The sequence below is a fragment of the Lithobates pipiens genome, unplaced genomic scaffold (genome assembly GCF_037356315.1).
Source record: "Lithobates pipiens isolate NorthernLeopardFrog02 unplaced genomic scaffold, aLitPip1_a1.2 Scaffold_24, whole genome shotgun sequence".
Lineage (NCBI taxonomy): Eukaryota > Metazoa > Chordata > Amphibia > Anura > Ranidae > Lithobates > Lithobates pipiens.
Window position 1 is genome coordinate 4,259,363 of NW_027507786.1, and position 25,074 is coordinate 4,284,436.

The window sequence follows — 25,074 nt, forward strand, 5'->3', positions numbered from 1 at the left end:
ATGTGCATCTATAATTGCAAATTATGCCTTGAAACAAATCTTGATAACTTTATTCAAACAAAGCAAATCCTGTTTTACAGGGATACCCCTATTAGTATTCCCTAAAAATTAAACCAAGGATATTTTTAAGATAAAAGAAAAAGTGAGGCTGAATCAATCAAATATAGAAAACATCAATTTGGGGTTGAAAGTATTTTCATTAGTCATTTATCGTGCTATTCCATTTGTCATTATTTTTTTTATCATATAGGCAACAAACCAACTGAAGGATCTTTATCAAAGACATATAGTGATTTCAAGAATGGGTTGACCAGAACTTATGTGACCTCTATCATTGAGAATATCCAGAAAGCCGACCAATCGAATAAGATAAGTGTCCGCGTGGGCGATGGCACTGTTTCAAGGGGATACGTCAATGGACCATTGGACCCCGCATTAAGCTACAAGTAATGTAGATGCTTTGACCACCATACAATGATATACCCCTACTGTGTTTACAATTCCACATTGCTCAGACACTAGTATGAATCTCTGATAGATTACATGGCAGTGAAAGGTTTGTAAAGATCCAAATATAGATTTTAAGAAAGATCTTTATATGATAGTTACTAGTGATGAGCAAAATCGTGCATTTTCACTTTGGTGAAATTGTAGAAACAATTTGGTTGTTTCAGCAAAATTTAACAACATAGGTATGTCAGTGATAACATGGGACTTTGTTTATAAAATGGTTGTCATTAGGGTTGTTTCCCAAACTTCGGCTCTTGTGTACCTGGCTTTAGCATTAAGCCTGGGGTTTGCTTTGTTTATTATTTATTTATTTATTATTTATTAACAAAGCCATTGATCTCCTTTACATACCTATACATAGACTATCCCCCCTTCAGTCCATAATGAATGCCGCCGCCAGACTCATCCACCTTACCAGCCATTCAGTGTCATCCACCCCTCTCTGACAATCCCTGCACTGGCTTCCACTCACCCAACAAATAAAATTCAAAGTACTAACAATAATTTACAAAGCCACCCATAACTCTGCCCCCAGCTACATCACTAACCTAGTCCAAAAATACCAACCAAGCCGCTCTCTTCGGTCATCCCAAGACCCCCTGCTCTCTAGCTCCCTTGTCACCTCCTCCCATGCTCGCCTCCAGGATTTCTCCAGAGCTTCTCCCATCCTTTGGAACTCCCTACCCCAATCTGTCCGACTATCAATCCATCTTTAGGCGATCCCTGAAAAGCCTTCTCTTCAAAGAAGCCTATCCTGCTTCTAACTAACACTGTTTTACTTCCTCCATCAGCTCATCCCCCCACAGCTATTACCTTTTGTATCATTTGACCCTTCCTTTTTAGATTGTAAGCTCTAACGAGCACGGCCCTCTGATTCCTCTTGTACCAAATTGGAATGTAGCTGTAATGTCTGCCCTTATGTGGTAAAGCGCTGTGCAAACTGTTGGCGCTATATAAAACCTTTATAATAATAATAATAATCTTGATATCAGCACTAGGATGGTGATTACATGGTTCTCTCATGTGGCTTTCCTAGATAAGAAAAAGAGATTGATTGCAATGCCCTGGGGTGGCAATCAAATACACCCTAGATAAAAAGTGCCACATCCTAGTAATGATATGTCCGGTCTAGGGGGTTGCTGTCCGGTTCATGCAGTTGTCCTATCCAATTCATCAGGGAGGTTTGATGTTGGTCTGTAGCAAGGGTGAATTTAAGTCTATTTGAACACCAAGTTTTAGCTCCTGAAGAAGCGATAATTCTAAATCACTAAACATGTTGAGCAAATTTTTAAAATCCATAAGGACCATGAACAACCTATTAGCGGAATGCCAATACCCTAGTGGAGGTCTTATTGATGTTCAGCAATACAAGCCCCACAGGAAGCACACAAGTGGCACTTTACCTCTTGGGTTTGATCAATGGTTCCTTGTTTGTTGTATTTTCTACTTTATGTGTCTTAGTCAATGTGCATTGTATATGTAGTCTATATGTGAACTATTAAAAATTTGTTATAATATTTTATACGTGCCTTTAAAGTCTATTCTTCAATTTAGCTTTCCTAGATAACAAATCCATGTTTTTTTTTTCTTGTATTCCTCTAAGCAGTCTGCATGGTGAAATCTGAGGTTAATGTTAATAAAATGTCATTGCAATTGTTATATTTCTGCAAAATCACTTATCCCAAAATAATAGGCTGGATGCTGATCTCTTGACTTTCAGGGTCTACATAGCAGGCTTTACCGCTATAAACTATGACAAAGCCACAGATACCATCAATGGAGATAAGTCAACAGCAACTGTTACCAGCTTCTATGGATCAGCTTCAACAACTACTACTATTACTGCTAAAAAAGGTATATACATAGTGTAATGTATTTACCCTTTGCACTTTTTAAAATTTCTATTTGTGCTCTGCATTCTTTAGTTTACTTTATCATTTATATCGTTAAAGGACATTTTTAGTGTCTACTTGCCCAGTCCTTTCTTAAACCTTCCCACACACCCATTGTCATGTACCTGTAATCAGTCCAGTAGTCAGCGTGGCAGCGGTCAGCAGGTCGATGTGGCAGCAGAGCAAGCTGGTGGCAGATAAGCTGGCACAGAGTTTGGCTGACAGTAGACCGTGGTAGGCAGCTGGAAGCAAGAACCAGATGAGAGCTTTCTGGCGATCCCTGAAAATCCAAGTCAGCAACGTGAAGTCAATCAAGCAGAAGCGGAAGCAGATTCCAGAGACAAGTCGAGATCAGGGCAGGTAGCAGACAAACGCAGGTCAGAAGTAAGCCAGATCAGGATCAGAGGTCAACACAGAAATCAGGAACACAGAAGCTGCAGACCAAACAACAAGGAGTCAATGCAGAAGCCTGTTTAAATAGCCCACTTGATGCCAACATTAGTGACAGGCATGCGCATTGATGCCCAGCCAGTTGCTGGTCTGCTGCAATACTCCACCTGCCTTACGGACATGCCTTCCCTGACACCTAATTTTTTTTTTAAATCCCTATAATGTACCTTCATTTCTTCTGTCTTCTGGTCAGTCCGGTGATGATTTACTTTTCTACTCATGGTGATGGGTGGTCCTTACTGCATCACTGATTGGCACTTCCATGATGTCCTCTCATTTCAGTGTTGCCGTACCATGAACTCAGTACATTGTAATGATGTAACCCATGGGATATATCCATGACAGTTTTGGCTTTATAAAAGTTGAATGATGCAGCCTGTCATCCAGACTTAAAATGGCAATCCCCAACAGCAGCAAAGGACACAGCCTTTCCCCTGAAACTAATAACAGCTTAACTTGGAGACAGTCAGAGCCTAAGAATACCAGAGTATTCAGATCTGTCTAAACAGATTTTTCTACTTTTAGCTATCATTTCATTTAAGCTGCTGTAACTGGTCAAAAGGTATTAGTTAAAGTCGGGCTATAATAAGATTTTTTTATTTTAATCCATTAAAGAGGTTGTAAACCCAGAGAAAAAAACAAAACAAACAAAAAAACTGTAAATCAAAGGCATAATGAGCTAGTATACATCGCATACTAGATTCTTATGAAATACTTACCTTAGAACAAAGTCCTCTCGTGGCGCCCATTCACTGCTGGGACAGCTGACATCTTCCCTGGTGTTTCTTCCAGGTTAGTGGCGCTGTGAGTGGCTGGAGCCATGATGACGTCCCTCCTGCGCATGGGCGGGGGGGAGCCGCCATTTATGGCACGGGCTCTGAAGGTATGGAGTGGTAAGCCAGACCTTCACGGCCCATGCAGCTGATGATGTCATTGGCTGCATGCACTCTGAATGTCTCCTTAACTGTGCAAGTATAGGAGATATTCACAGTACCTACAGGTAAGCCTTATTATAGGCTTACCTGTAGGTACAATTAAAAAAATAAGACTGTATTTCCTCTTTAAGCTACTTGTCCATCTAAAACTACCTTGTCCACATGGTGACAATGCTGCTGCAAGATTTCACTGTAAAACAATTAGCTGTGTCACTCTATTAAAGGACGTGGAAGATTAAGGTATCTACTGGCATTGGGAGCAAGTAACAATATTATATTACAAATGGAAATTGGAAAAACAAAAACTGCAATGTTACTAATGGTGGCAGACTGCATCATCTGTGTAATTTTTCTATTTAGATCACATTTACACTTTGACCTGTAAATGGAAATTAAGCATGTATAAGCTACCATAGAAAAACAAAAACTGCAATGGTAATTTTAGCTACAAACTGCATCATATTTCAAATTTTTCCATTTAGCTCACACGTATACTTTACCTTATCTGTAAATTATTTTTAAGGTCCTGCAGAGATACCAGGCGGTGTACAGGTTGTTCGTTCATACTTGGGGGATGCTATGAACATCACCTTCCAAAGTGTTGACACTTCACATGGATCCACAGTGGTTTATGCCATCATCATGACAACTGATTTTAGTGGTATGAACTGCAAATTTAACAGAATTATACTAACTGGCAGCATAACTGTGAAGCTGAGCAAATGAAATCTATGCATTTTAAATGGTTGACTTCTTTGTATATTAGTGCAGACGATAGAAACTTGCTCCCCAAAACACAACAAGCTCAGAATCTGCTGTTCTTTGAACGTTTCATAATTGTATTCACTAAAGAGCACACCCCAGCCTTACTAAGAATAACATAAGTAGTTCTACCCCCAAAGAAGCTGTTTGATGATTGGGTTCCCTAGTCCCTGGTGATAACCACCCTTCTGTCATTACTACACCCTTCACCCTCAAGACTGGAGGAGAAGATGTTTATTTGGTCGGCACACCCAGCAGAGCAAATAATGTCAGCAATAATCAAACTCAATGGAAAATGAAGGCAATAACAGCTGCCCTAATAACAATTTACAAAAGAGACATTATCAAACCCAATTTCACAAGGTCCCCAAAACCTGGTTCAAAGGGCAAAGGATAAAGTCCAGACCTTCTACCTTATGTATATTGAAGCCTTAAATTATGGGTGTATATATATATATATATATGTATATATATATATACTTGGGGAATAAAAGTACCAGTCCCTCCATATCCCATTCCACTGACCAGTGGTATACCTGTTGGCAGCTGGCATTTGGGTCCAAAATTGTATTAGAGTGCTCTTATCACCATTCAGAAGTTCAACATAAAGTATTTTCCCTTGTGGGCATCTATTAGGCTACCTCTAGTGGCATGCAAAGGGGAAGGCAGCAGCTCTGAACACGGTTGCGGCAATCCTGGGCAGAGCTACAGACTTTCCTAATCTCCTCTCTCATCTCGCTGGGTCTCTCTGCCCCAGTACATGGCCCTGTGATCCCTCTGGCAACCTCTGGCAACAGTGGCCTCTAGTAGGTGTAGAGGCTCAGCCTCAATCCGGTAATGCAGGAAAGTACTGGAGCAGTACCACTAGCATACCAGCAAATTCCCACAGCACAGTCCTCTTCCTTCAGTTTTCCAAAGGAAATTCCGGCTTAGACTAGGCTTTTCAGTTGAATGTATTTGCATTTAAAAATTGTCAGGCTATACCATTGGTCATTTTTTTTCATCTTGCAGGCAACAAACCAACTAAAGGGTCTTTCGCAAAGACATATAACGATTTCAGGAATAGGTTGACCAACACGTATGTGACCTCTGTCATTGAGCAGCAGGATATCGAGAACACTGACCAATCAAATAGAATAAATGTCCGCGTGGGAGATGGCTCTGTTTCAAGGGGATACATCAATGGACCACTGGACCCCGCATTACGCTACAGGTAATGTAGTTGGTTTGACCCTCCCATGCAATGAGACACCACTAATGTTCACAAATCCAGAATCACATTGCTAAATCTCTGTTAGATTGACTAGAGGTGGAAAGATTTGAAAAGATTCAAGTATAGATTTTAAAAAGGTTTGCTATAAAATAATTGCTAGTGATGAGAAAAATTTTAAGATTCTACTTAGGTGAAAATTTGGCAACAATTGAGATTTGTCAACAAAATTTAACAATATAAGCATGTGATCCTAAAGGCAGGGATAACATGATGATCATATGGCTTTGTTAATCAGAGGGTTGACATTGGGGTAAGCATTTTTGCTGAGGATGGCTATGCTTTTTAACAAAGCCTTTGGTCTTGATGTCAGCACTGGCATGGTGATCACATGGCTTTCCTAGAAAACAACTCCATGTTTTTTGGCATTGCTCTAAGCATCCTGCATGGTGAAACATGAGGTTAATGTTCATTTTGTTTTAATGAAGTCATTACATTTGCTAAAAAATCACTTGTTTCTAATAATAAGATGCATACTGATCTCTTGACTTTTAGGGTCTACATAGTTGGCTTTACTGCTATAAACTATGATCCAGCCACAAACACCATCAATGAAGAACAATCAACAGCAACTTTGTCCAGCTGCTCTGGTTCTGCTTCAACAACGACTACGTTTGAAACAGGTATACACCTTGTGTACTGTCCTTACAGTCTATATTTTTTCACATTTTCTATTTGTGCTGTGTGTTCTTTAGTTCATCACCTATATCTTAACAAGAATGTCTTCAGCCTAACCCTAACCCCTAAACCCTAACCCTAACCCCCTAACCCTAATCGCTTTCCCCAACTTGTTCATTCCCCAACTTAGTTGGGGTAGGCAGAACACTTTGGTGTGGGTGGGTCAGCCGCGCCTCTTGACCTTTCACCCCTGGGGACACGCCTGCTGACCTTTGGAGGAGGTCCCTATTCCAATCCTAACCTTGTTCTTCAAGGAGAAACCCTAACCCTAAATATGAACTTGATTATATTGGTCGTCTGGTGAGGATTTGGGTTCTTTCTCCTCCTGTATGACTATTGCAATGGGTGGTTCTAACTGTAGAATGAATTGCCACTTGTGCAATGAACTGTGTGCTCTGTTCAATCAGCTTGGGCCATTGTAATGCGCCTGTGAATCCATGACAGCCTTGACTTAGAAGAAGGGGGTTGAATGATGTGTGCTATTAACCAGCCCTGGCTGGACATCCACAAATGGTGAAGGAGGACACAGCCTGTCCTCTTGGGCTAGCTACATCATATGTGTGGAGAGAGTCAGAGCCAAAAGATACCAGAGCACCAGATCTGTCTATACTATTTTAAGTTGTTGTAACTGCTTAGAAAAATCTTAGTTAAAGTTGGGCTTTAATTTGTTTGTTCGTTTAAAACTAGACTGTCCACATAGTGAGAATGCTGCTGTTAGATTTCACTGCAGAACAATTAGCATTGCCACTCTGTTAAAGGAAATGCAATGAATGAATGAAATACTTGTATAGCGCACAATGCGAACTGAATCGCCTCTAGGCGCTGATAATAATTAGGGATCTACTAACCAGAGCAAGAGCTAATAATACAGTATTCTCATATAAGCACTGCGCTATTGAATTAAATAAATGTGCTGCTACTTAAAATACAAATAATTAAACAAAGGGTGAAAAACAATGTAGTATAAATCGACACAATCACACTAGCGCAAAGAATATCCAAACTTATTGAAAAGTGTCCATAATAAAAATAAAGACATTTCTATCATAAATAAATTCATATATTAAAAAAAGTAATTGTGAAAAAAGTGAAATTCTTCATAAAGTGGAAAATTTTGAACATCGTAGATCCTTTGCACAAGTGCCAATCCACACCCTTATAGAATGAGGCTTGCCATATTGTAGATTTCAATCGCATGTGTGATTAAATCACTTTAAAGGGGTTGTAAACCCTTGAGGGCATTCTATGCATTAGGGTGAAAAACCATCTGTCAGTCAGCAGCCCCCCCCGAGCCCCTTACCTGAGTCCTGTGTTTCCCATGATGGGAACAAGCACACCAGTCCCCGCTGGTGTATCGTGTCTTGATTGGATAGATTGATAGCAGTGCAGCCATTGGCTCCCGTTGCTGTCAATCAAATCCAATGATGCGGGCACAAGGGGGCAGGGTGGAGTCCTGCTTTCTGTGTTAATAGACACAGAAGCAGGACATGAGAGCGTGCCAGCACGGGTGTCCCAAAGGAGAGCGCTTCTCCGACAGGGCACTCAGAGAGAAAAGGAGCGCTTCTGAGGGACTCCAGAAGAGGAGGATCGGGGGGCCACTCTGTGCAAAACCAACTGCACAGCTGAGGTAAGTATGACATGTTTGTTTTTGTTTTTTTAAACTCTGAACCTTTACAACCCCTTTACGCTTTATGCAGATGGTCAACCCAATCTCCACTAAGATCTCATCTCCACTAAGATTCTAAAGATACAGCTCTCTCCACATCAACACAAAGTCTTCAATAGTGTAAAAACCTCTAGGGCAACAATTTTAATAAAAAATGAATGCCCTTACATCACTAGTAAAAACAAATTGCCTTTGGTATATATTAGTTACATTACTTTAGTGCCTGCGTGCTGCGTCTCCAACCCCTCTTCGCTCGCACTCACAGATTGCACTCTCAGCATCAAGATTCAGTTGCTGTGTAGCCACGCCCCCTAACATGTTTCGTCACCTCCGATGGCACAGAAACTGAACATAAATAGCACCACCCCTTCCAGGGAAATCAACATATCCACTCCAAACCCACATTCACAGTAATGGAACCGGATAGTTTAAAGTGGTTTTAAACCCTTACAGACCACTTTGACCTACAGTTAAGCCTAGATTAAGGCTTACCTGTAGGTCCGATAAATATCTCCTAAACCTACACGGTTTAGGAGATATTTGCAAAAAAACAGGCACCGCACATGGGGCACAGGCGCACTGAACATGCCGCTGCCGCATGCATCGGAGTGATGTCATTGTGGCTCCGGCCAATCACAGTGCTGGAGCCACGATACCCGGAAAAAAGATGGACACTAGCCCATTATGCTTTACCTTTGCAGGGAAACAAAGAGGAAGTAAACACATCAGGGTTTACTTCCTCTTTAACTATCCTAGTGTGCAATTAACCCACCCAGTAGCCAAACAGGAATTAGCCATATGTAGAGTTAGCCCCATTTGTGCTGGATGAAATTCATCTGCGGCTTCCATTCCAACATATTAATATAAAGTATTACAAGTGGAACTAAAGTCAGCCATACTTGGATCGAAATTAAGGCAATTCAGAAGGGACTAGATAAAATTTGATCCATGTATGGGCAGGCGGTTGTACAGAAATCGATCTACTGGTCAACGTCTGTACAACCAGCCTGTTGGGTCTTTCTTGATCAATCAGTGTCGGCAGTACTGATTAGTGACTCCACCATCCACACTGAGTTGAACAAATAAATAAAATTAAGCATGTATAAGCTACCATAGAAAACCAAAAACTGCAAAGGTAATTTTAGCTACAGACTGCATCATATTTCGAATTTTTCCATTTAGCTCACACTTATACTTTACCTTATCTGTAATTTTTTTTTTTTTAAGGTCATGCAGAGAAACCAGGCAGTTTGCAGACTGTTCGCTCATCCTCGGGGGATGCTATGAACATCACCCTCCAAAGTCTTGAACCTTCATTTGGACCGACGGAGGCTTATGCTATCATCATGACAACTGATTTTAGTGGTAGGAAAAGTAAACGTAATAGATTTATACCAACTAGCATTATAACTATCAAACTGAGCCTATGAAATGTATGCATTTTAAATGTTTGACGATCAAGAAAAGTTTTCCTAAAAAAAAAACCCACTGAGCTCAGAACCTTATGTCTTGAATATTTGATAATAGTGTCTGCTATTTATATCTTTTTTCCCCATGAGAATTTGGTCCAGTTGTGTGATATTTCTAGTCCTTTTCTTCTTACTCTGTTGGTGGGTTCTGGTGGCCAGGACTACATAATGACTCTCCACTGCTTTCTGCAGCATTCTTCTGTGAGATCATGCTAATGAGTCCTCAGGGGAACAGGTCCATGACAGTCTGGCTAAACAAGAAGTGGCTGGAATGACACCTAGTTGGTGTTATCAGGGGTTGGGATCTGGGAACATAACACTAATTGCAACATCCTTGAAGCTAGACATGTGCACTGACAAAAAATTTGTACGTTTTAGTTTCATTTATTTTTTTGCTTTTTTTATAAATTCGGAAATTTGAAAATTGGGAAATTCGGAATTTCGGAATTTGGAAATTCAGAAATCCAAAAATTCAGATTCACGAATTTCCAAATTTCAGATTTCCAAATTCTGAATTTCCGAATTGTCGAATTCTGAATCCGAAAATTAGAAAATCTGAAAAAAAAATAAAGAAAATCTATAAATTTTGAAATAATAACTAACTAATAATAACTAACTATTAAATTATAGGTATTGGAATTTCCTTCCATCCCTCATTGGGGCTATCATCTGTAAATCCTGAAGGAGGAGGGGACCCCTCACTCCCGACACCCCACATGGGATATAGCTGTGCCAGGAAGGGAAGGGCCGCCCCTGTCTCCTTCTATGGAATTATTTGTTAGTTGAAAAGCATATAAACTGTGCAATTGCATAGTGTAGAATACTGGTAAACAAATACAGAGAATAAGAGTATATATGCGTATAATTCCTTTTAGTAAAGATAAGACACAAATGCTGCGATATGGTGAGTGATATCCTGTTCTTCGTAATACTTAAAACAATCGATGGATTGAAAATAATCTATTAAAGATTTTCCCTCATGGGATGATGTGAAATACACAAGTAAATGCGCAAAAACAGGGTCAAAGATTTTTCCCAATGTCCACCAGTCTCTCACCAATTGAAACCAAAAATCGAATTATATGAATGAGAGTCCATATTATTTAAAGATCCGTATGATTATAAATTTAAAAGCTACTGTCCAGTAGAACAGAGGAAAGCATTTAAAACCAGGAGCTCCATATCCAGGGCTGCCATCAGTGAAGGACAGAAACCATGTTTCAAAGTCTGTGAAAAAAAGCAAAGGAAGAGGCGCCTCTGGGTATAGAGATAACACACACTTTAATTATAAAAACGTATTTAATACAGGCAACTCACATTTTGGATGTGGTCTATGAGTATTCAGTCACTTTAAAAGCTGAGCATGGATGTGGTCATCTGATAGTCCGTCAAGCTTAGGCGCTGTAGCCGCTAGTGGCCAGGAAGTGGCACAGACGCCGGCCGTGGAGCGCAGTTCAAAGCAGAGCGAAGTTTTTAAAGTGACTGAATGCTCATAGACCACATCCAAAATGTGAGTTGCCTGTATTAAATACGTTTTTATAATTAAAGTGTATGTTATCTCTACACCCAGAGGAGCTCTTCCTTTGCTTTTTTTGATGATGTGAAACTCATGAGGGACAGTCATACTCCGTTCCTTACATGTTGTTCCCGATCGGTTTGATAGTGGTTTTGCCTACTATCTGGATTTGTTCTGATATGTGTTTACCCACCGTGTATTGTGGTTTCGGTTCCTCAAGTTAGAAACCAGCAAACTGGGTAGAGTGAGGAGTGTAGGTAGGAAGGATAAAAGAGGGGAAAAGTAGGAGGAAATAGAGATTCAGAAAAAAAAGGGGGGGGGTGTAGAATAGAAGAATAGATATATGTTCTACTGGAGGACCCTTGTAAGTAGTTTCAGATCAGAATAGTGTCAGTCAATGTTATATGCATGTAGTCAATCCACAGTCTCCAGGCAGTTTCAAACTTCTTGGTTGTATCTTGTAGAATACTGACCATCTTTTCTTGGGCCATGATCCATGAGATCTTTTGTTTAGCCAAGTTACTGGAGACAGTGGGCTGTTTCCATGCCCTTGCCACTGTCAATTTAGCTCCTAATAAGATGAAGTGAACAAGTCTCAGTTTGTTTTTCAAAGTTTTTTCTGGTGGGAAGTTTAGTAAAGCAATGTGAGGGGATTTGGGGATAGGTAACCCTGTGGTTTGTCTAATCATAGTAAAGATTCTGTCCCAAAATCCTCTTATTTTTGGGCATTCCCACCATATATGTAGCATTGAGCCCATGTGCGCACAGCCTCTGAAGCACAGAGATACCACCTTGTTAGAACTTTTAGATCTGCCTCCATGAGAGATGTGTTAAGAATGCCTTGATTTGACCATGATTACATTGTGCCAGACATCCAAGTCCCATTCTTGGTTGAGATCTTTTTCCCAGGCTAACATATAGCTTGTTTTAGAATGTATTGCTTGACAGTGACTGATATATTGCTGTGATCCCACCTCTTTGCTCCGTACTTTGACCACACCAATGTTCATACACCGTGATAACCGGTGACAAGGGTTTGAATCCCCAAATAGAATTTAGGAAGTGAGAGATCTGGTGATATCTAAATTGTTCAGACTGTGGCATTTTAAGTGTCTTAATGCAGTAGTTTAGGTTGAACGGGCCTGTGGAATTAAAGAAGTGACCATTTCTATACATCCCCTTGTCCAGCCACCACTGAAATGACCTGATATTCATGCCTGGGAGAAAATGGGGATTATGGAAGGGGTGTGCTAGTGGACGAATCGGAGAGACTAACTTGGGGTGAGTTTTAAGCTTGTCCCAAAGGGTAAGGGAGTGAGATAATGTTGGAGCTAGGATTGAGGGTCGTTTGGGGTGCATCCACAGCAGGAAATCCAGTGTAACGTGTGGAGCCGCTTCCCTTTTCAACCCAATCAGGCTTTGCTAGTCTGGAGTAGATAGATGATATCTGGACTAACTAGGAAGCCTGGTAGTACCATAGGAGTTTTAGTAGCCCCAGCCCCCCTCGTTTACGGGCTCTGAATAGGACCCCTTTAGCCAGACGATGTCCCTTGGATTCCCAAACAAATGCGATCATTTTTGCATGGAAGCGTCTTAATTGAGAGGAGTTGATGGTTGTGGGAAGAGACTTAAACAGATACAGGATTTGCGGTAGTAAGGTAAATTTGATTGAATGCACCCTTCCTATCCATGATAGGTTGAGTCTGGACCAGTTTCGCAAGTCCGAGTCCAGTTTTTTAAAGATTGGCGGATAATTTTTAGCATAAATTTGATCTATCTCGGATGGTAGGTTCACCCCTAGGTAGGAAATATTGGAGTCTTTCCATGTGAAATGAAAGTTACTTTTTAACCGTGAAGCTAGTGGATCTGGTATATTTATGTTGAGGATCTGTGATTTTGATATATTGACTTTGAGTCCTGACATGTTTCCAAAGTCTGCCAAAAGACAACAGACATTTGGGAGGGAAATAAGTGGAGATGTGAGGAAGAGGAGTAGGTCATCAGCAAAGAGTGCACACTTGTGGGTCTATGGGCCGCAGTGTACCCCATGGATGTCCAGGTCACTTCTGACTGCAATAGCTAATGTTTCGATCACTATAGTGAAGATCAGGGGGGATAGTAGGCAACCTTGTCTCCTACCTTTAGAGACCTGAAATGTCTTATTCGGGCTTCAGGGGCCAAGTATAACGCTTTTAGGATGTTTGTGAAGCGCTGTCCAAATCCCCATCATAGTAAGATGTTGAATAGGTATGGCCAGGACACTGAATCGAAGGCTTTGTGTAAGTCTATTGATAATAGAAGTCCCTCCTGTGGTTGCCCACCATCCCAGCCCGATCCCAGCAGCGAGATAATATCTATTGCCTGTCTGATCTGATCCGGTCCCTGTCTGCCCGGAATAAAACCCACTTGGTCCTTATGTATATATAGACTTATAAACAAGGATACTCTGTCAGCTAATACCTTGGTGAAGATTTTCTGATTATTATTGATCAGTGAGATGAGTCTGTAGTTACTAACTTCCCCCGGATCTTTCCCTGGTTTTGGGATTATTGTAATAAAGGCAGAGTTAAGTGAACTATCCAATGTGGTCCCTTTCCTCAAGGCATTGAAGAAGCATGCTAAGTGTGGGGCTAGACCGGATGTGTACATTTTATAATATGGGTTTGAGCTGGTCCAGGAGCCGATCCCTTTTTAAGGTTTTTAATGACTAGGGTCACCTCCTCAACCGTGATCGGGGCTTCTAGTGTATTTATATGTCTGTCTTCCAATTTGGGAATGGGCATGGAGTCTAAGAAGGAGTTAAGGCTAGGATGGACAAATTTGGTTTGGGTACAACATCGCACGACCGCGCAATTGTCAGTTAAAACGACGCAGTGCCGAATCGCAAAAAATGCTCTGGTTATTAAGGGGGTAAAATCTTTTGGGGCTGAAGTAGGTAAACAAAAAATTATCTTTTCGTAAAACATTAAGCATACAATTTTATAAAAGACAGATTAAACATGAAAATAATGCTTTAAAATAAAAAATAAAAAGGACGGTCAAATCTATGAAACTTATAAAATATTAATTTGGTAATGAAACTATTTACATTAGTCATTTGTCATGCTATCTCATTGCTCACTCTTTTTTACAGACAACAAACCAACTAAAGGGTCTTTAGCAAAGACATATAATGATTTCAAGAAAGGGTTGACCAGGACTTATGTGACCTCTGTCATTGAGCGGCAGAATATTCAGAAAGCTGATGAATTGAATAAAATGAATGTCTATGTGGGAGATGGCACTGTTTCAAGGGGATACATCAATGGACCATTGAACCCTGCCTTAAATTACAGGTAATGGAGTAGGATAAACATCCATCCAATGAGACACAACTTGTGTTTATAAATTTACTTAAAAACTGAAACTCTTTTAGATTGACTGGAGGTGGAAGGATTTGAAAAGATCCCAATATACATTTTTAGAAATATCTCTATATATTAATTACTGATGAGCAAAATTGTGAGATTTCACATCAACGGCTTTTCAGCAAAAATTGTTTTATTTTAGCAAAATTTAAAACGTAGACATGTTATCCTTAAAGCTGAGGTCCACGCTAAAATAAAAAAAATTACATTAACATTCTCCAAAAAATCTATTAAAAAAATGTGAAAAAAAAAACAATTTTTTTTACTTACCAGAAACACCTGTTGCTAGGCAGTCTTCCTAATCTGCCACTTCCTATACTGTGGAGCTCTTCTTTTTCTTCCTCCCTCACGTGTTCTTCTGTGTGATGGGGCGCGCTGTCTTCTGGGACCTGTGTGTGTCCCAGAAGACAGCCGGCCATTCACAAAGCGACACGCGACTCGCGCATGCACAATAGGAAACGGGCAGTGAAGCCGTAAGGCTCCACTGCCTGTTAGCCTTAGTTAGGATGGACGGATCGGCCTCAGGGGGCCAACATCATGGGCTCCCTGGACAGGTAAGTGTCCTTACAGTGTTTGTAGCTGCTGGCTTTTAGAAAAAATAAAAAAATCGGCTGGAACATCACTTTAAGGCAGCAATAACACAGGGATTATGTGGTTTTGTTTATCAAAGAGTGGAAATTAGGTTATGAGGTTGGCTTTCTTCAGCAACAAAGCTATTGATCTTAGGCCTCATGCACACTGCTGCTGGTAAACGGATGTTTAGGAGCAGTTGGGCATTTTTTTTCAACTGCCCCCGAACTCTCCTCTTTATATATAAATATATATATATATATAAATATAGAAAATATACCAAATCAAATCATTATTATTCATTATTATTCAACCAAAAAAATTATGTCAAAGCAATAACTCCAAGGCCAATAATAAATAACAGGTTATCTCCTCCGATTCTGCAACATGGCTGGCTGACGAACGGCCGTTCAGAAACAAACTGAAAAGTGCGAAATGAAAAGCACGAAATGAAAAGCGTGAATCTACACTCACCAAACTTCTACTAACAGGAAATTAGCAGATGGAGCCCAAAGGGTGCTGCTAAACAGCTGAAAAAACACTTAGTACGTCACTACGTTTGCGATTGTTGGCCAACAATTGTGTGGCCGTGTGTATGCAAGACAAGTTTGGGCCAACGCCCTTCAGACAAAAAGTTTTATTGGCCAACAATCTGATCGTGTATACGAGGCTTAAAGGTCAACGCTGGGATGGGGATCACCTGGCTTTCCAAGAAAACAAATCCATGTTTTGTTTTGGTATTCCAATGAATAATCTGCATGTTGAACCATGAGTTTAATGTTGATGAAATTTCAAAGAAATTGTTATATTTGCTGCAAAATCATTCCTCGCAAATAAGAGCTGGATACTGATCTCTTGACTTTCAGGGTCTACTTAGTAGGCTTTAGCACTATCAACTATCATCCAGCCACAGGCACTATCAATGAAGATAAGTCAACTTCAACTTTTACCAGCTTCTCTGGTTCTGCTTCAAAGACTACTACTACTACTGCCACCACCACTACTACTACTACTAAAACAGGTATATACATATTGTAATGTATTTTAGTTTAAATTTTTCACATTCTCTATTTACGCTACGCGTTTTTATTATTTTTAGTCCTATCACACGGTCTCCTTGGCTGGGCTTAAAATGGTAGCGAGATAGCCATGAGGCTCAAAATGGAGAGAGAGCCAAGTGCTGAGCCACAGCCAAGAGCAATAAGGGACCAATTCCCTCCTGTGTGCCCTTTTTAGACATTCATTCAGACCCATTCCGTAACCACCCCCACTAGCCCCCTGTCCAATGAGATATTGCCAAGAGGTAGTCCTTTTAATATATTATATTATGGTCCGTCCCACTGTATTGGCCTCCAGGGGCAGCATTGTCCATGTATCATCTCTAGGTGCCTGTTGATCCTTTGATCTTTGTCACCCACTGTTGTCAATCATCCTGGCACCATGACTCTCTTTGAAGATTGTCAGCCACAGACGGTCTGGAGCCAAGCATTCAGATGCAGATTCTGATATGCTACAAAGCTCTGGAATGTAACTGGTTACATTCTAACTTGGGGCCATCTGCCTGTATCAACCAGGGAATGAAATACCAGAAATATGATATTAAACCATGTTGCCTTCCAACAGTCACTGTTTAAATGACACTGGCAGGGAAGGGTTTAACATCAGGGGCAATCAAAGGTTAAGTGTGTTCCTTATGAGTGCTTTCTAAATGTAGGGGGAAGTGCTTTGACCAAAGGAAAACAGAGATCCATGCCTCTGCTTAGCAGAAAACATGAGATCTCCATTTTCCTTTCTGACATAACAGTGGCCTGCATTGTGTAGATAGGCAGACCGCCACTCTGCCTCTCTACGAACGATCGTCGGGTTCCTGGCGGCCACCCGATGATTGGCTCCCACTGTGTCCAATCATGCACCCCAAAGCCAATGGAAGAGGTCATGCACAGGTACGTGACTTTGCTCTAAAGGTCCGCCCTGCCGTGCTAAATGTACGTGGGGTGGTCCTTAAGTGGTTAAAGTGGTTGTAAACCCTTCCATATACCCAGAGTGAAGTGACTGGCCTAAGGTGATACACAGAGTTGAAACAAATCCTTCTACATCAGTTGTATCTGTTTATCTACATCCATCTTTCCCCAACATCCAATCAAAGCGTAGAATTTCCTGAGGCTCTCTCAGCTCTGAAAAGCAGGAGGCGGAGAGCTGAAGCTACATCAGTGAGAATAACTGATTGGAAGGAAGGGCCACACCCCTCTTCCCACAGCACACAGGAACAGAGCTGAGGCTGCCAATCACAGACTGTGCCCTCCCCTCTCACCATTTTTCTGTTGGCGTCGAGAAAACTTATCAGAAGCGATTCATGATTATAGTAGAGGAACGAAGCACAATCCAGTGCTCTGGATTGTGACAAGTACACACTATAGAGGAATATGCATTGTTTATATTTCATGTCTGACATTTACAACCACATGTGCACTGCCGAAAAATTATTTTGTTTTCGTTTCATTTGTTTTTTGTTTTTTTTGGAAATTTGAAAATTCAAAAAATTTGGAAATTCGGAAATTTGAAAATTCGGAAATTCAGAAATTCTAAAACTTGGAATTCTAAAATTTAAAATTCGACAACTCGACAATTCGAAAATTTGAAAATCCAAAAATTCAAAAACCCGAAAATAAGAAAGGAAAATCTGAGAATTAGAAATTTCGTTATTTTAAATCTTCGGATTTTCATTCTTATTTTTGGGTTTCCGAATTTTCAGATTTTAAGACATTCCAATTTCCAAATTTTCGAATTTCAAATATTCAGAAAAATTCTGAAATTCTAAAATTTGGAAATTCTGAAAGTTGGATATTTGTAAATTCAAAATTCAAAAATTCTGAAATTTTAAAATTCAGAATTCAGCATTCGGAAATTCGGAAATTCATAAATTCTAATACTTGGAATTCTAAAATTTTTAAATTCGACAATGCGACCATTTGGAAACTCAAAAATCTGAAAATTCTAAAATCTGAAGATTAGAAAGAACGAATATCCAAAAATCCCAAAATTTAAAATAATAACTAACTAACTAATAATAACTAACTGTTAAATTATAGGTATTGGAATTTCCTTTCAAACTTGGCTTTTAGTGAATGTAACAGATACAAATTTATAAATGTATTATTATTAATTTGTTACTTTCCATTTGTTTATTACGGATAATTGGTAACTTCGGATAAATTCGTATTTGTTACGTTCACTAACAGCCAAATTTGAAAGGAAATTCCAATACCTATAAATTAATAGTTAGTTACTATTAGATAGTCAGATTTTCAAATTTTGGGGTTTTGAATTTTCGCATTTTCGTTTTTATTCTCATTATTTTCAACTTTCGAATATTCAGAAAAATTCTGAAATTCTAAAATTCAGAGATGCGGAAATTCAGAATATGGAAATTTGGAAATTTGGAAATTTAGAAATTCTAAAACTTGGAATTCTAAAATTTGAAAATTCGACAATTCAGAAATTCTAAAATCTAAAAATTTGAAAATTTGAAAATAAGAAAGGAAAATCAGAAAATTAGAAAGAACGAAAATCCAAAAATCCTAAAATTTGAAATAATAACTAACTAACTAATAATAACTAACTGTTAAATTGTAGGTATTGGAATTTCTTTTAAAATGTTGCTTTTAGTGAACGTAACGAATACAAATTTATCCAAAGTTACGAATTATCCGAAATAAAGGATGCCGAATCTAAACAAATGGAACGCAATGAAATAATAATAAGTAATAATAAAAATATGTTTTTATTATTATTGTTATTTATTATTATTAATTAGTTACTTTTAGTTCATTTAGATGCAGCATTCGTTATTATGGATAATTCGTAACTTCAGATCAATTCGTATTCGTTACGTTCGCTAACAGCCAAATTTGAAAGGAAATTCCAATACCTATAATTTAATAGTTAGTTGTTATTATTAGTTAGTTATTTCAAATTTTCGAATTTTTGGATTTTCGCTCTTATTTTTGGATTTTCGTTCTTTTGAATTTTCGGATTTTCATTCTTATTTTTGGATTTCCAAATTTCCGAAATTCGAATTTCCGAACTTTCAAATTTCCGAATGTTCGGAAAAATTGTGAAATTCGAAAGTTCGGAAATTCGGATATTTCCGAATGAACGAATCTGTCTAAATTTGTTAAAAAAACGAATTGTCAGAAATCATGAATCAGACTAATGCCGCGTACACACGATCGGAATTTTGTTAGGAAAAAGCTCTGATGGTTTTCCCGACGGAATTCCGACGGGATTTCACTCAAGCTGTCTTGCGTACACACAGTCACACCAAATTCCGACTGTCAAGAAAGCGGTGACATGCAACACGTACGACGGGACTAGAAAAAGGAAGTTCAACACCCAGTAGCCAATAGCTTCCGTCTCGTAGTTGAATCTGAGCATGCGTGAGTTTTTGCGTGTTGGAATTGCATACATACGCTGGTAATAGACGGCATCCTATATGTCATTTTTCTATTTAACCCATATTTACACTTTAACTTACCTGTAAAAGGAGATGTGATACTGATTATGAACTATTATTTTAGTACCTGCAGAGGTAGCCGGCGGTGTGCAGATTGTTCGCTCATCTACAGGGAAAGCAATGGACATCACCTTCCAGAGTCTTCATACCGCATTTAGACCCATAGTGGCTTATGCCATCATCATGACAACCGATTTGAATGGTAGGAACAAAAAGTTTATACTAACTAGCAGCATAATTGTGAAACTGAGCAAATGAAATGTATGCATTTAACCACTTCAGCCCCGGAAGGATTTACCCCCTTCCTGACCAGAGCACATTTTGCGATTCGGCACTGCGTCGCTTTAACCGACAATTGCGCGGTTGGGCGATGTAGCACCCAAACAAAATCAACGTCCTTTTTTTCCCACAAATTGAGCTTTCTTTTGGTGGTATTTGATCACCCCTGCGGTTTTTATTTTTTGTGCCATCAACAAAAAAAGAGCGACAAGTTTGAAAAAAAATGCATTATTTTTTACTTTTTTGCTATAATAAATATCCCCAAAAATATATAAAAAAATATATAAAAAAAATTTTTTTCCTCACTTATACGTATTCTTTGACATATTTTTGGTAAAAAAAAATCACAATAAGCGTATATTGATTGGTTTGCGCAAAATGTATAGCGTCTACAAAATAGGGGATAGATTTAAGGCATTTTTATTGATAATTTTTTTTTTTTACTAGTAATGGCGGCGATCAGCGATTTTTATCATGACTGCGACATTATGGCAGACACATTGGACATTTTTGATACATTTTTGGGACCATTGTCATTTATACATCAGTGCTATAAAATTGCATTGATTACTGTAAAAATGTCACTGGCAGTGAAGGGGTTAACCACTAAGGGGGCTAGGGAGGGGTTAAGTGTGTCTTGGGGCGTGTTTCTAACTGTCTGGGGGGTGGACTAGCAGTGACACGACACTGATCGCGGCTCCCAATGACAGGGAGCAGACGACCGGTGTCCTGTCACTAGGCAAAATGGGGAGATAATATGCAATGGGAAGCTGCGCTAAATAAAATGAGAAAAGTTTTTCTGTGACCAAAAAACTTAAAACCAAAACAAATATGCTAAATACCAAGTATTATAACCCACATACATTCATATAAGTAGGTCGATAACAAGTGAATAATTATATGGGGAGATGCATTGGCATCTCCCCGTTCTTCAGCTCATGGCACGATCGCGGGTATCCCCTCGCGGCAGGCGCGCACGCAAGTGCACAGTGGGAAATTCAAAGTAATGTATGGGTACGTTACTTTGCCCAGCCGTGCCATTCTGCCGACGTATATATACAGGCGGCGGTCGGCAAGCGGTTAAAAGTTTGTTCAGTCTTCAATTCAGGTAAACAAGGCCTGCGTGACGAAACGCGTCAGTGCGCTCTTTTTATCATGGTCCTAAGGCAACAATAAAATTGAAGACTGAATCTCCAGTGGTGCCGACTCTTCTATGTACATTTGTGGTTCATTTCCGGGTGTAGGAGGGACATGGATTAGCTGTGCCACCGTCCATCTCATCATTTGGCTTTTCTGTTCAGAGCGGTGGGATTTTGTGTTGCAACAAAAAAAAAAATTTTTTTACAAGAACAAAAAAAGAAAAGCGAGGACGATTCAGTCAAATATGGTCTTTTTTTTACTTTTTTATAGGCAACAAACCAACTAAGGGGTCTTTAGCAAAGACATATAATGATTTCAGGAAAGGATTGACCGGGACTTATGTGACCTCTGTCATTGAGCAGCAGAAAATCCGGAAAGCCACACAATTAAATCAGATAAGTATCCGTGTGGGAGATGGCACCGTTTCAAGGGGATACGTCAATGGACCATTGGACCCCACATTACACTACAGGTAATGGAGTTGCATTTACCTGCAGGCAATGACACACTACTGCAACTGGTGCACTTAGAATCTGTGCAGCTGTGCATGGTAGCCAATCAGCTTCTAACTTCAGCTTTTTAAATTAGGCTTTGACAATAGAACCTGGAAGCTGATTGGTCATGTGCATGACGACAAAAATTAGTTTTGTTTCATTTTGATTTGATAATCTAGTTACAATTCCTTGCAAAGGTATTCACCCCCTTGGCTTTTTACTTTACATTACAGAATTTAGTTCAAAGGTTTTTTTTTTTATCTGAATTACATGTGATGGATCAGAACACAATATTCTAAGTTGGTGAAGTAAAATTCGAAAAATATTAACATAAAACTATTTTTCAGAAATAAAAAAACTGATAATCGGCATGTGCGTATGTATTCATCCCCCCCCCCCCCCCCCCCTTGTTATGAAGCCCATAAAAAGCTCTGGTGCAACCAATTACCTTCAGAAGTCACATAATTAGTAAAATGATGTCCACCTGTGTGCAATATAAGTGTCACATGATCTGTCATTACATATATACACCTTTTTGAAAGGCTCCAGAGGCTGCAACACCTAAGCAAGAGGCACCACTAACCAAAAACTGCCATGAAGACCAAGGAACTCTCCAAACAAGTAAGGGACAATGTTGTTGAGAAGTACAAGTCAGGGTTAGGTTATAAAAAAAATATCCAAATCCTTTGATGATCCCTAGGAGCACCATCAGATCTATCATAACCAAATGGAAAGAACATGGCAAACCTGCCAAGAGATGGCCGCACACCAAAACTCACACGCCGGGCAAGGAGGGCATTAATCAGAGAGGCAGGACAGAGACCTAAGGTGACCCTGGAGGAGCTGCAGAGTTCCACAGCAGAGACTGGAGTATCTGTACATAGGACGACAATAAGCCGTATGCTCCATAGAGTTGGACTTTATGGCAGAGTGGCCAGAAGAAAGCCATTACTTACAGCAAAAAACAAAATGTCACGTTTTGAGTTTGCGAAAAGGCATGTGGGAGACTCCCAAAATGTATGGAGGAAGGTGCTCTGGTCTGATGAGACTAACATTTAACTTTTTGGCCAACTTTTTGATCAAAGAAAAGCTATGTCTGGCGCAAACCCAACACATCACATCACCCAAAGAACACTATCCCCACTGTGAAACATGGTGGTGGCAGCATCATGCTGTGGGAATGTTGTTGGGACTGGGAAACTGGTCAGAGTTGAGGGAAAGATGGATGGTGCTAAATACAGGGATATTCTTGGGCAATACCTGTACCGCTCTGTGTGTGATTTGAAGCTAGGATGGAGGTTCACCTTCCAGCAGGACAATGACCCCAAACACACTGCTAAAGCAACACTTGAGTGGTTTAAGGGGAAACATGTAAATGGGATGGAATGGCCTAGTCAAAGCCCAAACCTCAATCCAATAGAAAATCTGTGGTCAGACTTAAATATTGCTGTTCACAAGTGCAAACCATCCAACTTGAAGGAGCTGGAGTAGTTTTACAAGGAGGAGGAATGGGCAAAAATGCCAGTGGTAAGTTAGGCAAGCTCATAGAGACTTATCCAAAGCGACTTGGAGCTGTGATAGCCGCAAAAGGTGGCTCTACAAAGTATTGACTTTAGGTGGGTGAATAGTTATGTGCATTTACCTTTTTCTGTTATTTTATCCTATTTGTTGTTTGCTTCACAATAAAAAATAAAAAAAAATCTTCAAAGTTGTGGGCATGTTCTGTAAATGAAATGATGGAAATCCTCAAACAATCCATGTTAATTCCAGGTTGTGAGGCAACAAAACACGAAAAATGCCAAGGGGGGGTGAATAGTTTTGCAAAGCACTGTATTTTTCGTTTAGTTCAATTCGGTCAATTCTTTTTAATTTTTCTTATTTTAACAATTTTATTTATTTATTTATTTTAACAATTTTATTTTAAAACGGACTTGCGTACACACGATCACACCAAAGTCTGATCATTGAGAACACGATGACGTACAACACATACAGGGCGGGACTAGAAAAAGGAAGTTAAATAGCCAGTAGCCAATAGCTGCCCTTGCGTTGTTTTTGGTCCATCGGAAAAGCATACAGATGAATGGGTTTCCCAATAGAAATTGATTCCATCAGAAACATTTAAAACATGTTCTATTTCTAGGTCCGATAGAATTTTCTAAAGAAAAAGTTCGCTGAAGCCCACACATGATCGGAATATCCGATGGAATGATTCCGTCTGACCTTTTCTGCCGGAAAGTCCGACCGTGTGTACGTGGCATAAGAACACACACAGTCTTTGATTTGAGCCATATGTGTAGTTAGAATTCGACTGTAAAATTCGATTCGAATTTCAGTCCGAATTTTCCGAAATTTAGATGAATTCCGTTATGGTATTCAGAGCATTCAGTAAAATTTGTTTATATTGTAATTCGGGTATTCGGACATATCCGAATAACGAAAAATCAGTCTGAATATTAATTCGGAACGAAACAAACGCACATGTCTAAATCTGATTTCTATGCAGAGCTGCACCAGAGTTTGCACTTTCCAATTTTATTCAATAACCTTCCTTGGGTCTACGTATCCAGAATCACAGACACTAGGCTGATTCACTGCTAGACTGAATGGAGGTAAAGGGATGTGAAAAGATGCAACTATAGATTTTTTTTGGAAAGTCTCTTTGTGTTATTTCAGCAAAATGTATCAACATAGCCATGCGATCCTCAAGCCAGTGATAACATGGTGGGTCATGTGGCTTTGTTTATCAAAGGCTTGACGTTAGGATAAGTGGTATAGCTAGAGTTGGCTTTGCTTATCAACAAAGCCATTGAATGATGTCAATACTGGGATGGGGACAGTGGCGGCTGATGCTAAACATTTTTTTTGGGGGGGGGGCAAAAAATAAACCCCAGGTCAGCACCCACCCCGCTAGCGGTCACATTGCCAAAGCTTACGTGTCTTCTTCTCCCGACTAACTCTTTTTTAGATCTGCCTCCTGTCTTTATTGGCCGGGATGAGAAGCCTGAAACCAATAGCGAATATTGATTCACTAGTATTGCAAGTGGGAGGGTTCAACCTTTTTCAAGCCAATTCAAACCATTCAAAGGCATTAGTCCGGCGCCCCGCATGCAAACTAGGGAGGCGGCGCCCCTACACCCCTTATAGATGGGATGCCACTGGATGCGGATCACATTAATTTCTTATGCCGCGTACACACGGGCGGACTGTATGGCGTACTTAGTCCGCCGAAACACATTTCAGCGGACAGTCCGCTCGTGTGTGGGCTTCAGCGGACTTTTTCAGCGTGCAGTCTGGCGTACTAAGTATTTCGGAATTTCCGTAATTCTGTCCGTCATACTTTGGTTTCAGCGGACAATACGGTCGTCAGTGTGCTAGTTGGACGGACTAAGAATGGCGCATGCCCAGAAAGGATTTACACGGCGGAAGGGTGCTTTGCTGTGTATTGGACTTCCTATTTCTAGTCCCGTCGTACGTGCTGTACACGTCATTGCGCAAGCTTTCGAGGGACTGTTCGTGTATC

The 25,074-nt window shown here is 39.9% G+C and overlaps 1 protein-coding gene across 3 annotated transcripts in view; it reads left to right on the forward strand.

Moving 5' to 3' along the window:
* Positions 1 to 25,074, forward strand: part of LOC143929620 (uncharacterized) — a 329,026-nt gene that overhangs the window by 253,362 nt on the left and 50,590 nt on the right. For all 3 annotated transcript variants that reach the window (XM_077453528.1, XM_077453525.1, XM_077453526.1), the window contains 10 exons: positions 251 to 446; positions 2,231 to 2,364; positions 4,311 to 4,448; positions 5,561 to 5,762; positions 6,315 to 6,442; positions 9,391 to 9,528; positions 14,282 to 14,483; positions 15,992 to 16,146; positions 19,703 to 19,840; positions 21,328 to 21,529. In XM_077453528.1, the coding sequence (XP_077309654.1) occupies positions 251 to 446; positions 2,231 to 2,364; positions 4,311 to 4,448; positions 5,561 to 5,762; positions 6,315 to 6,442; positions 9,391 to 9,528; positions 14,282 to 14,483; positions 15,992 to 16,146; positions 19,703 to 19,840; positions 21,328 to 21,529 (1,633 nt within the window). The remainder of the gene's footprint in view (positions 1 to 250; positions 447 to 2,230; positions 2,365 to 4,310; positions 4,449 to 5,560; positions 5,763 to 6,314; positions 6,443 to 9,390; positions 9,529 to 14,281; positions 14,484 to 15,991; positions 16,147 to 19,702; positions 19,841 to 21,327; positions 21,530 to 25,074) is intronic.